The 12511-nt window shown below is 42.4% G+C and overlaps 1 protein-coding gene across 2 annotated transcripts in view; it reads right to left on the reverse strand.

Annotated features, from left to right (window-relative positions):
- Positions 1-565: 565 nt before the first annotated feature.
- CHP1 (calcineurin like EF-hand protein 1) overlaps positions 566-12511 on the reverse strand; it is a 38828-nt gene continuing 26882 nt past the window's right edge. Inside the window, exons 3-7 of one of the 2 annotated variants that reach the window (XM_050954890.1) lie at positions 9095-9175; positions 6696-6823; positions 5459-5520; positions 3967-4089; positions 566-2601 (exon numbers count right to left, since the gene is read on the reverse strand). In XM_050954890.1, the coding sequence (XP_050810847.1) occupies positions 2548-2601; positions 3967-4089; positions 5459-5520; positions 6696-6823; positions 9095-9175 (448 nt within the window). In that variant the 3' untranslated portion in view covers positions 566-2547. The remainder of the gene's footprint in view (positions 2602-3966; positions 4090-5458; positions 5521-6695; positions 6824-9094; positions 9176-12511) is intronic. The other variant, XM_050954891.1, reaches the window with a different exon arrangement.

The raw sequence follows: 12511 nt of genomic DNA on the forward strand, positions 1-12511 counted from the left end.
AGTAACCCAACCCAGAGCTCCCTCCTGCACCCTGAACTCATTTGTACTCCCACCACAGATCCCACACCCTCAGCCGGAACCCTCACCCCTACCACCAATTTTGTGAGCATTTATGGCCCGCCATACAATTTCCATACCCCAATGTGGCCCTCAGGCCAAAAAGTTTGCCCACCCTTGAACTAGTGGGATGATGACAGGAAGGAACAAACGATAGTTTAGAACAGTGGAGAGATTATAAAGCAGTAGGCTCAAGTTACTTACGGACTCATGGGTAAGTACTGCAAGTCTTCCCTTAACAGATGCCCTATTATGGAGCTGAGACTTAGCATAACATTTCTCTCAGTTTGAGCTTCCTTGCAGGGAGGATAGGATGGCAAATTACAGCTTGTTTCAAAGTCATAACTGCTTCAGTTAGTTACAGGATTTTTCGTAGATAATCTTCTTGAAGAAAGGAGATCACTTTAGGTTGCTTTCTGAAGTGTGTAGAATCAGACTAATTGTAGAGCCTAACAGCAGCCTTAAGATTGTTCTACAGTGAACAGAGACCGTCACCACCACACAGGCACAATTTTTACAGTGAAGAGGTTTATTTATGCATTGATAAATACAGTATCTGAACTCATTGGGACAATAAGGCACAACTATTGACTACAACTACACAGGCAGAAAAAAAAAGAGAAACATCTACTTTTAAATAAGCAAATCAAAGCCTATAACATGGAAAGGTACACAAGATTTTAACATTGTCACATTCCTCTCCTTTTTACAATTCCTATTTTACATAATATGGTCCTAAAACCAAAATGTTTCCTTCTTGTACAGAGCAGAAATCTTTTACATTTCTCTGGCCTTACTACTAAATTGCAGTCTGAAAATTTCAAAGTGCAACATTTCTTTCTGCAACTCAATTAAAAACAGAGTGTCTGAAGAATCCACTGAAAGATTTTTTAATACCATTGAGTAAAGGAACTAAAGAAATCCATTTGAGGGTTGAATCTTAGCTCAATACTTACAGAAACTTATGTTAACACATGATGTAGAGGTGGGTGGAAGCACTTAAACACTGATTTTTCAATAGAGAAGGACCTCCAGGCCAATTCAAGACACTCCACCTGTACTGGTTGTCAGATCATTTGTTGACTTATCCACATAGTGCACAAGAAGCTGTGCAGCCAATGAATTTGGAGGTTTACAGCTGGACACATTCATTGCTTTTGATTCCTTGATTTAATATAGTCTTGCTGTTAAGTTTTTAATTTAAAAAAAATTATCCTTTCAGTTGTTTTAGTTTCATAAAGATTTGTGCCAAGTATCTGATCAGATTATATTCTAAAGTCTCACTGTTTAATCTGAACTAGGATATAGTAGGCAGTTCGCTAAAAACGCTTGTATCTAAACTTTCATGAAAGTGTACCAAGTGCAGCTAAACTAACACCTACAGGGCAGATCCACCAGCCAGGGTGGGGCTCTGATAGATGTTAAAAAAAATCATTGGTTTTCAAATTATCCAAGGATTAGTATGAAAGCAGCACAAGGTGTCACTAGTGCTATCACCATTGGATGGTGACAACAACATGAAATCAAGAAAACTAGCCATCCACAAAGTTTGAATTATAAACACTGGTAAATAAATCTGCACTAATGAAAGCAAGAAGTTGTGATGGTGGAGGTATGAGTGCCCTGTGGGAAGGATCAGTCATACAGAAAAGCAACCTAGGGAGGAGTGCTTTGTGGTCCACTGGCAGTCAGAGCCTGCAAGCTGCTCTTAAAGAAAACACCCACTTCTGCACCTGGTACTGGGGTCGTTTGAGGGTTATGAATTACAGCGTGGAGTTCAGTTTGTTCCACAGAAGTTGCAACCTGCAATCATGACAGATTCCTCTCACCTCTATGAATTAATTCCTTGGAATTAAGCATTTGAGACTGCTCAGAACTGCCACTACTCCCAATCCTACAGTCCTGCAAAAGAAGCCACAGGACTTAAATGATTAATTTAAGATAGCTCTTAAGGGCAGATCTGGAAAGAGGGAAGAAAGGTCTTGGAAAAAACCAAGTGAGGAGCAAAAAAAGACAGCTCTGTTGTACTAGTATGGGAGGGAATGAGGCAGTGCTACATTGACACCTAGCACTTACTGAAGGAATGATTTAGCTGAGGTTTGTTTCGCACTATACACTACTCCCAGTTAAAAAAATTCAGATGGCTTTTCTGTGGGATATTACCCCCTCTTGGCTTCCCAGATGTAAAGTTCCAGAAGAATAAGTCTGCAGCAGCAATACATAGGAGGGAAAGGCAATCGCAGTCATACAGCAATGGAGAGGAAGAATCTGAAATAGGGACTTTTTAATGCTTCATTCCGAGCTGCACTGCAGCCACTTCCCTTTGTTCCTGCTACACAGGGAACGTTCACCTTGGTGGAACAAGCTGGTGAGGGGTTGCAGATGTGTTTTTCATGCACCAGTAGCAACACACTAAGCAAAGATGATGGGGAGAAAATAGTGTTCTAGTCCTTAGAAATTAGGAGTGGTAAGGAATAGGTCTCCCATCCATCAGTGAAGAAATCGAATGCTCATTTTCTGCTCTACATCAACCTTCTCCAAAACCTGCAATAAAACCCAGAGGCAGCTGGTTAAGTCACTTATGTACACAGTTCTGTTCCAGTTAAAGTGCTGAATGATATTAAAAAGCAAGCAAAAGGAGTATGGGGCAGCCTGGCAAGCCATTCATTCATCTGGAGGCTGCTAATGCTGTGCCCCAGCAGCTAAGCTTTTCTTTTAAAAATTAAGAAAACCACAATGTGAACCAAGTGTAACTAATATAGTAATGTCAATCTCCAGACAGCCAGAAACAGCTAAGAGAAGTGTGGACTATCCTCATTTGTTAGGAGGTTGTTAACCTTTAACTCACATGACAAGTATCAACACTGCACAATAGAACCTGAGAGTTACGAACACCAGAGTTACAAACTGACTGGTCAACCACACTCCTCATTTGGAACCAGAAGTATGCAGTCAGGCAGCAGCAAAAACAAGCAAATACAGTACAGTACTGTGTTAAACTACTAAAAAATAAAGTTTAAAAAAAGATTTGACAAGGTAAGGAAATGGTTTCTGTGCTTGTTTCATTTAAATTAAGATGTCTACATGCATTTTTCTTCCCCATAGTCAAGTTTCAAAGTTGTATTAAGTCAATGTTCAGTTGTAAGCTTTTGAAAGAACATACCTAACATTTTGTTCAGAGTTATGAACAACCTCCATTCCCGAGGTGTAAGTAACTGAGGTTCTACCGTATTTCACTACTGGACAAGGCGTAAGGGCTTGTCTACATCAGGAATTTGACTGGCACAGATAGTGTAGAAGAATAATTACTCTGCTTTAGTTATGCTAGTATAATTCCCCTGTGTGACTATTTAAGAATATGGAGTAATTATTCTGCTATAACTGTGCCACTCAATTTCACCATGTAGGCAAGCCTCAAGGAAGGAAGCGGATCATCATTTTCTAATCTACTGTGATTGGAGTATCATTCTGTGATCTCAAGTGGACCTTGGAAGACCACCACTATTTTTTCCCTAGTTTGACTCCTGGCAAAGGCTATTTAACTCTCTCCCACAAGGAAGTTACCCTTGTGGTGGGTCTCTTCCTTGCAAATCTATTTGACTGAAAATTCAAAACAGATCCAGCTACATAACCACAGAAGAAAAAGTTTGCAGAAGAGGTATATAGGTGGATTATGAGTGATTATATGCTGGCAGCACAGCCCCAAAAGTGAACCCTGCCCTTCAAGAGGCTATGATCTCATTCCCTCTGCTAGGGCACAGGGGAACTGCAATATACTGGGAAGGGCTGCTACAATAAATGCAAAAGTGAAGAGTTGTATCTTTTTGGCTCATTTTTAACTGTTTGTGACTGCTCAGTGATGACCACGTTCAATCACTTCCTATTATTCAAAAGGTTAAATTCCCCAACCTTAACAAACTCTGTGAAGGAGATGGCACTATCTCCGTCCTGATCGGCCTCCTGGATTGTCCTGTCAGCAATACTGCCCAGCTGCTCGTCTGAAATGTTTACACCAACCATCATCCGCAATACCTGCAAGGTACAAAAACCCCAGGAACTCTGAATATCACCTTTAATAATCTTTAAGATAAGAGCATTATGGGAAGAGGATTCTGAAAGTCTTGTGCAGAGTTTATTCGCAGTACTCGGAACAAGGATACCCTCCAAGTACCAACCCTGTGTAGGTGGAACTCAGGAAGACCCTTATTACTGTCTGGAAATGTCTTCTATGATCAAGATTTTCAGTTCCTTTTGTACACCAAACCTATTGACCAAAACTGCCTCCATACAAATACAGGATATACAAGGATGCCTTTGTGCGCCCCTCCCTCCCGAACAGAAGTGCAAGCTTCTTCCTCATTCCCAAAAAAAAGTGGAATTCAAAAGGGCTCCTACAAAATAAGTGAATATGATTCTTGGAAGTTTCAACTATTTTTCACAAGATTGACAACTGCTTGATTTGACCTTTCCCTGTTTAGGATTGTTTGGTTGTTTTCTGAAGCCTTACAAGTTGCAAATATGCAGTCAAAACTGGACTAGTCAGGTCTTCTCCTTCCTGCCAGTTTGTAAGGTGCCTTTCTGTGCTGCACACAGAAGTGAGCACTTTTGATCAAATGCAGTTCCTTGCTCAAGGTGAGCCACAAACTATTATGTGTATTTGGCAGGATTAGTAGAATGCAGTTACTCTCAACTCAAATCTAGCCTGATACGTACATCCATGCCATTACAGTAATGATTTCTTGTTGCTTTTCTCCATCCAGGATGAAGCAACAAAAGCTTTATCCCCATGGGAAAAGAACTGGTCAGAAACTAATCCACCTCAAAAAACAGACCCATATCTAGTCTTCTTGTCCCTGCCATAAAAACTAAGTATGGTGTTTTTTTGTAGTGGCAGGTACCATCTGCTGATGTCTTTGTTCCAATGGAAGTATAGTCATCCATAAATAATCAAACATGTTAAAAGTTAACCTAATGCTCTGTTGAAGTTTCTGATGGAGTAGGAAGTCTATGCTCTTAAAAAGAGATTGAAAGACAAAAGTCACCACATATTTGAAGCTATGGGTAGGCAGAGTCCAGTCAGCCATACATTTTTGAATGGTCTGTAAGACGGGTCTAACCATAGTCACTAGCAGATGCAGTAACTATTGGTCAAAGGCCGCCATTAGACATCTTCCATATTCTGAAGCTGTTTTAGGTCAACAGCACATTTTTTTTTGAAAGGTCACCCAAGTACCAATAAAATCTTTCACAAGTTATCAATGCAATGAGCATGTCAACTTCATTCTTTTACAAAAAGCATTCCCAGGGAAAGTTTTTCTTTAAGGGTTAAAGTTGCAAGCTAGATCATCTAAAGACCAACAGATTCATTTTAAGTCCCACATCAGCCAATAGTGCTCTTTACCTGAAGCAGCTCATCTCGGGATATCTTGTCATCTTTATCCAGGTCATATAGTCGAAAAGCAACTAGATGGAAGGTAAGAATGAGTCAAATGAGTTCAGATACTATTTGTTCACCTTCCTCACCCACATATATAAAACTTAAATTTCATGCAGTCAAAAACACTTTTGTCTCAAAGCTGGCAGCAATGTAGGTGTTGGGTCATTTTATAATGACCATTGGTGTAAATATTAGGCTACAGCTTTTATATGATCCTGTTAAAAAAGTGTTTTATTGAATTATATAATTCAGAGTTCCCACCTACCATGAAAATCAGTTTGCTCCTGCAATTTGCCAGTGTCTCAATATATACAGTCCTCTTCAGAGGATTGCACATTATTGTCAAGAGACAACAGCGACTTAGAAATTACCTTTCAAGATCAAACCAGTAGTCCATCTAATTGAGTATCCAGCATGACAGTGGTCAGTACTAGATTTACAGGAAGACTTAGGAGCCTCCCTAATGGACAATTCTATAAATAGCCTGCTTGCAGGGGAAATTTCTTTCTAACCCTGAAGCATGAGAGTTTATCTATCCCTCCTAAATGTACTTAATTCCATAAGGAATCTTCTTTGCACTGTCACTTCTCTGACTGGCCTACACTTTGCTTGAAGTATATGGTCAAATCACAGCCTAGAATGCTGATCAGAAGACTGCTGCAGACTACCTAGGAAAGTGATTACTCCTATATACTTTGAACATATGCTTCAAGCAGAGTACGCTACAATCATGAGGGGGAGAATGGGATGGAGGTCTGAAGCTGAGTGGCAATATCATACCACATGAAGGACTGGAGAAATAGCAAGAGGTATGAGGAAGGGAAATGGAAGGCTCATTCCAGGGAGCATCTCTCAGAACTGCTCTGACACACAGCATCCTATCATAAGACATTTAGGAAAGAGCTGAAATTAGTCCAGTATAATCAAGTCTCCAGTGAGCTATGAGAATCCCTGTATGTAACGCCCTTTTACTGAGCTTCAACATATCCCAGTAGCTTCTGAAATGTCTATGGCAGCCTCTGTTACCATCTACTACTTACAGGTTTTAGTAAGTCAGTGTGTGTTTAAAAATAAGTACTGCAGTATGTCAGTTCAGACAGTGTCTTTGTGTAGGGTCACTCTTTCAGGAAACATAAGGGTAGACCAAAGAGGCAGGAGGCCAAGGAATGGAATTGTCCAGGTAGAGTGTGAAGTTTCTTACAGTGCAGCTTGTTACTCCTGCTGTTGAGTGGTTCTGGTCCATTCTGGTCTTTGCTTTTTTCATTATCTTCAATGGGTCGGAAGTGGGCCAAAGTCCTCATGAATCCACGGAAATTCACCTGGTCCTCTCTGCATGGTATTACAACAGGTCAATTGTCTAAAATTTAGCATAATACATGTTATCTATTCCAGATGTGAACACAAGCTTCAGTGACCAAACATGTCCCTTCATGACATTTCTGTAGGGGCAAGTTAACTGAGTGTTCTATAGAGTTTTTATTTACATCCAGCAACCCCTTGTCTTCTTGGTCTCTTTCAGTAGAGGGTGACCACAAGAAGTTTCCTTGTGGTCATCCAGGAACAGTAAGTATTTTCAAGAGCGGTAGCAAAATTATTGGTAGATACATGATACAATGTAGAGAGGAGATGTGGTGTGATGTAGTAAAAAGAAACAAGATTTCTTAAGGTAAGGTTTGATAAGACACATCGTTTCTATAAAATAGGTATATTTACTCACCTCAGAAGCATTGTAAGGGGTTTAAGGTTTCTAAAACATTTCCAAATTTCTTAGATGAAGCACAAAATGAGGAACCAAAATTTAGAAATGAACACAAAGGCTTCTGAAGGTAGAATCTCAAAATCTCAGGCACTGGTTCTTAAAAATAACTACTAGCTTTGGGTGTCAAATTTGACACCTTAAAAGAACTCTAAATTCAGGAAGTGTGAGCTCCCACTTTCTCAAAATTGTGCCCCTTTAAGGTGCCTCAAGTTGGGCAGCTCAGAGATTTCAGATCCCCAAAAGAGTTTACTGAAGTTTGTCTAAAGCTTTTTACTGTAGGAAACCACACTACCTATGACCACCTCTTCTCAAGCCCTTTTTATCCAACAAAAAAGGAAGAAAGGCATAAGTCAGTCAATCTTGTTTTTCCCTTAGTGGGTCAATGCTGAGGAACTGGGGAGAAGGGTGGAGATCTGACACACTGGACCGAAAAGGGAGTTCCAGGTGCATGAGACAGCTTGGTAGGAGAAAGATAGGAGAACACAGAGAATCATGCAAAGGTGCTCTGAACAAAGTGAAGTGGAGAGGAGACAGATGAAATGCAGTTTATGCTAGACATTCGAGGCAAGGAGCTTACTGAACTGGAGGGTGAGAAGCCAGTGAAGCAACTACAGCCTGTGCAGAGGAGAACACCAGTGAGCCCAAAGGAAATTACAAAAGTCAAGGCAAAAGCCATCCAAGGGCTTGGACAAGGGTCTTGGCAGTAGCAATAAGAATGGATAATTTTGGAGATGTAAAACAGTTTGAGGGGAAGAGAGAGTCTGGTTTTAGTCATGTTAAATTTTAGCTGGTGGTATGGTATCTAAGATGTCAGATGCAGATTTGAGAATCAGTATTCAGGTGGCAGCAGAAGCCACGTAGCAGGTTGACATTACCTATTGAGAGAAGGCTAAGGACAAACTCCTACAGAGAAAGGGAAAGAGCAGGAGCCCCCAAAGAAGATACTGAAGGATCAGAGACACCGAAGTAATCTAGAAGAGCAGTATGTCTGAATCCCAGAGAAAGTGTCTCTAGGAGAATCCGACTGACTATGTCATGACAGCAAGAAGAATGAGGACAAAGAAGAGGCCTTATAGCTGATGGATTGACAGTCTGCCAAGCTGGAGACTGGGGTGCAGGATAAGGCAGCTTACACTTGAATGTCACTTTTCATTGACGTTTATGATTCTGGGAGAAGGGTAATGTGGTTTAAAGAAAGTCTAAAGGTGAAGAACCAGACAATTAGGGGTTAAAGCTGCTTAATAAGAGATACTAGTGCTAGAAGTGCGTTTGCAGCCGATAAGTCTCTATTGGCTCCTCTATGCAGGGTTGTTGTTGCCATATTGGTCCCAGGATATTAGAGAGAAAGTGGGAGAGGTAATATCTTTCATTGGACTAAACTTTTGTTAATCAGAGAGAAGTTTTCAAGCTTACACAGAGCTGTTCTTTAGGTCTGAGAAATGTACTCAGTGTCACAGCTAAATACAAGATGGAACAGATTGTTTAATCTAAGTAGTTAACACATTTCAAGGCTCCTGGACTTTCACCAGAGGCATTCAGCAGCATGACAACAGGAATGGAGAAAAGGTTGACATATGAACCAGAACTGAGTATTGATTAAGGATCATAACACCCTGGTATGGTAGGCAAGTGTCCCCATATTACAGATAAGAAACCATTCAAGAGAGGTTAAGTGACTGCCCAAAAGTCTCAAAGCAAATCCATGGCAAGACTGAAGATAGAATCTAGGTATCCAATTCCTACTCCCATGCTTTAGCCATAAACATTCCTCTGATTAGAGCTTTGCAATGTTTGTCACAAAACTTGTAGACCATTTGGAAATGCATTCAATAGGAACTTACCCCTCTGGGAAAAAGGCATTGATAATCCGGTCTCCCAGGGGGTTGATGGCAAGCTCAGGAATCCGTTGGAAGTCTTCACGGCTAAGGGAAGCAAGAATATGAGAGTCTTCATAAACTTAGCTGTAGAGAAAGTTGCATAAAGACTGAGTAAAGTCTAATGAAAGGATCCACAACACAGCATACCCATTTGGATTTTACTTCTTCGGAAGAGTACTTTGCTGTTTGCTTTCCAACCATAATAGCGCAATACCTGTTAAAAGTTTATTAATGGCACCAAGATAAGGAGAATAGTGCTGAGCTTGTATTACATTACACGCCTATAATAGTGCTAATTTATCAAGTTAATACCACTTCTCAGATACAGCAAATACCAATTTGTGCAAGCAATTCTACCAAAGAATTTGAGTTATCCCTCTAGAATGATTGGACAATACGCAACTACAATAAAAGAAAGCAACATAATGAAAAGCAAGCAACAACTAAAGTAAAATGTGTTTAGGAACAGAGCCACTTGAGTTGGAAGGAACTTTAGATTAATTCATCTGGAGCGATGTATCACAGCCTTGATGATATCCCCAAAAGCCACTAATCAATTTTCAGGTTTTAAATTTTAATTTCTTTCTGTCTAGACCCTTTGCTGTATGAGCAAGATATTTACATAATGCTGTGGAAGTTAAAGTTGAGCTTGTTTCTGTATCGAACAGGAATTTTTCCCTACTTTAGAACAGTAACCCTTTTCTATAGGCGCCCATCTAAACTAAATAGATGTGCTGATTAAAAACTACACTGGTGGACAAAGTTACATTAGTATAAAAAAAAGTGTTCACTTGTATAGCTTATTCAAATTAAGAATGCAAAATAAGCAACAATAAAGCACCTTTATAGTTATACTGCTATGTTTGTAAAAAAGTCTGACCAGTATAACTGTCAGTAATTGGTGTAAGACTTAGGGCTTGGCTACACTGGAGAGTTGCAGCGCTGGTGGTGGCTTCACAGCACTGCAACTCACTCACTGTCCACACTTGCAAGGCACATATAGCGCTATATCACCCTGGCTACAGTGCTGGCTGTACTCCACCTCAGCCTGGGGAATAACGATTGCAGCGCTGGTGATGAAGTGCTGCTCCGCCAGTGTGGCCACCAAAAGCACTGTTATTGGCCTCCAGAGGTATTCGGAGGTATCCCAGAATGCCTGTTCAGCCACTCTGCTCATCAGTTCGAACTCTAACTGCCCTGGCCTCAGGTGACCTGCCCTTTAAAAGCCCTGGGAATTTTGAAAATCCCCTTCCTGTTTGCACTCCACACCTGGCTGAGCAATCAGTGAATCTTTCCAGGTGACCATGCCTCCACGCGACAAACGAGCCCCAGCATGGAGCAATGGCGAGTTGCTGGACCCCAGTGTTTGGAGGGAGGAAGCTGTGCAGTCCCAGCTGCGCTCCAGCCGTAGGAATTACGATACCTTTGGGCAGGTATCAAGGGCCATGCTGGAAAGGGGCCATGACCGGGATGCGCTGCAGTGCAGGGTTCAAGTGAAGGAGCTGTGGAGTGCCTATTGCAAAGTCTGCGAAGGAAACCGCGACTCCGGCGCTGCTCCCACGACCTGCCGTTTTTACAAGTAGCTGGACGCGATACCTGGGGGTGACCCCACCGCCAATCCGAGGACAACGATGGATGCTTCAGAGTGGGTGGGGAAGGAGGAAACTGAGAGTGAGGGTACTGGGGTGGGGAGGAGATACCCCAGAGTCCCTGGAGGCACGCAGCCAGGAGCTCTTCTCAAGTCAGGAGGAAGGTAGCCAGTTGCAGCAGCCGGTACTTGGTGGAGGACAAACAGAGGAGCGGGTTCCCGGTAAGTGGCTTTTATTTTGAGGATGGAAATTTTTCGGGCGAGGAGGGAGGGTTCTGCATGCATGCATGCCTAGATGTGGAATAGCGAGGGGTGCGGGGGACCATTGCTGCACACAGGCAAGCTGCATAGGGGCCAGGGCGGAATCCACATTGCTGTAGAAGACCCTCTCACTCTTCCCAGGTGACCCGCAGCAGTGAGACATCTTCCAGGATCAACTCCTGTGGAAAATGTTGGAAGAGCATTCAGCGTAGGTGCCCCCTGCAGCTGTTTGCTTTCCCCATCGCACAGAAACCCCGAGGATAGTACAGCCCTGAAGCAATCAGTCCCCCTTACTCACCATTTCGGGGCTCCTGTGGGTTATGTGCGCTCTTTGGTATGGGAAAATTATGCTATTGTGAAGAATGTTACTCCTTCACTATGTGGGAATAACTGTCTGAGATATAAACAAAGCTGCCTCTGTTAAGTGTTGCCTTTTTTGCCTTTCCACAAGCAACCTTGAGTTCTCGGCTGCCCGAGTTATCAACAGCTCAAAGACTCCAAAACCTCCAGAAGAAGCCGTGAAAAAGCAAAGACGACCTGCTGCAAGCAGTTATGGATCACTCTGCCACAGAGAATCAAAAAGTGCAGGATTGGAGGGAAAGGGAAAGGGAAAGCAGGATCCGCCAGAAAAACGCAACAGCCAGAAAGAAAAGCCCAAAGCAGCTGATAAGGATCCTGGCATGCTAAGCAGACTCTATCCAGGCACTCGTAGCCATGCAGGCAGAGCACTACCGTGCTGGTCCCCCCCCATCCCAAAGCTCTTTCCCTTGTGCCCCAATGTCAGCTCAAAACCCCCTTCTCCAGCATCCAGGTTCTTACCACCACCAGCTGCCTCCAACACCTGTACGTTCACCAACCAGCCCTGAGAACTACAACCCTTACCCTCTGCACTCAATCCCCATCACCATGCAGTATAGGCATCCTGAAGTTCAGCAGCCATTGCACAGCACTCCAAACAGGACACATTCAAACCTGTGACTGTCCAGTTCCCCACCCTACTCCCCTGCCCTTTTAGGTTCCCAAAATGTTGTGTGTCTGTCAAAGTTATTTTTTTTTTCCCCAATAAATGAATTCTTGGTTTTGAAAACACAGTCTTTATTATTGCAGAAAGTCAAAGATACCTTACCCCAGGAAAGAAACAGGAACTGCAAATCAGCTTAGGAAAAACAGATTCCTACTAACATTGTAACCACTGCACTTCACTCTCGTGCAAGGCACCAAACATTACTGTTGGTTTTCAGCCTCAAATTCCTCTCTCAAGGCATCCCTAATCCTTGAAGCCCTGTGCTGGGCATCTCTAGTAGCCCTGCTCTCTGGCTGTGCAAATTCAGCCTCCGGGCATTGAACCTTGGAGGTCCATGCCTGACTGAATCTTTCACCCTTCCCTTCACAAATATTATGGAGGGTACAGCACACGGATATAACCACGGAGATGCTGCTTGACCCCCTCAAGTCTAGCTTCCCATACAGAGATCACCAACATCCCTTTAAACAGCCAAAAGCACACTCCACAGTCATTCGGCACCAGCTCA

Source organism: Gopherus flavomarginatus, chromosome 5 (genome assembly GCF_025201925.1).
Source record: "Gopherus flavomarginatus isolate rGopFla2 chromosome 5, rGopFla2.mat.asm, whole genome shotgun sequence".
Classification (NCBI taxonomy): domain Eukaryota; kingdom Metazoa; phylum Chordata; order Testudines; family Testudinidae; genus Gopherus; species Gopherus flavomarginatus.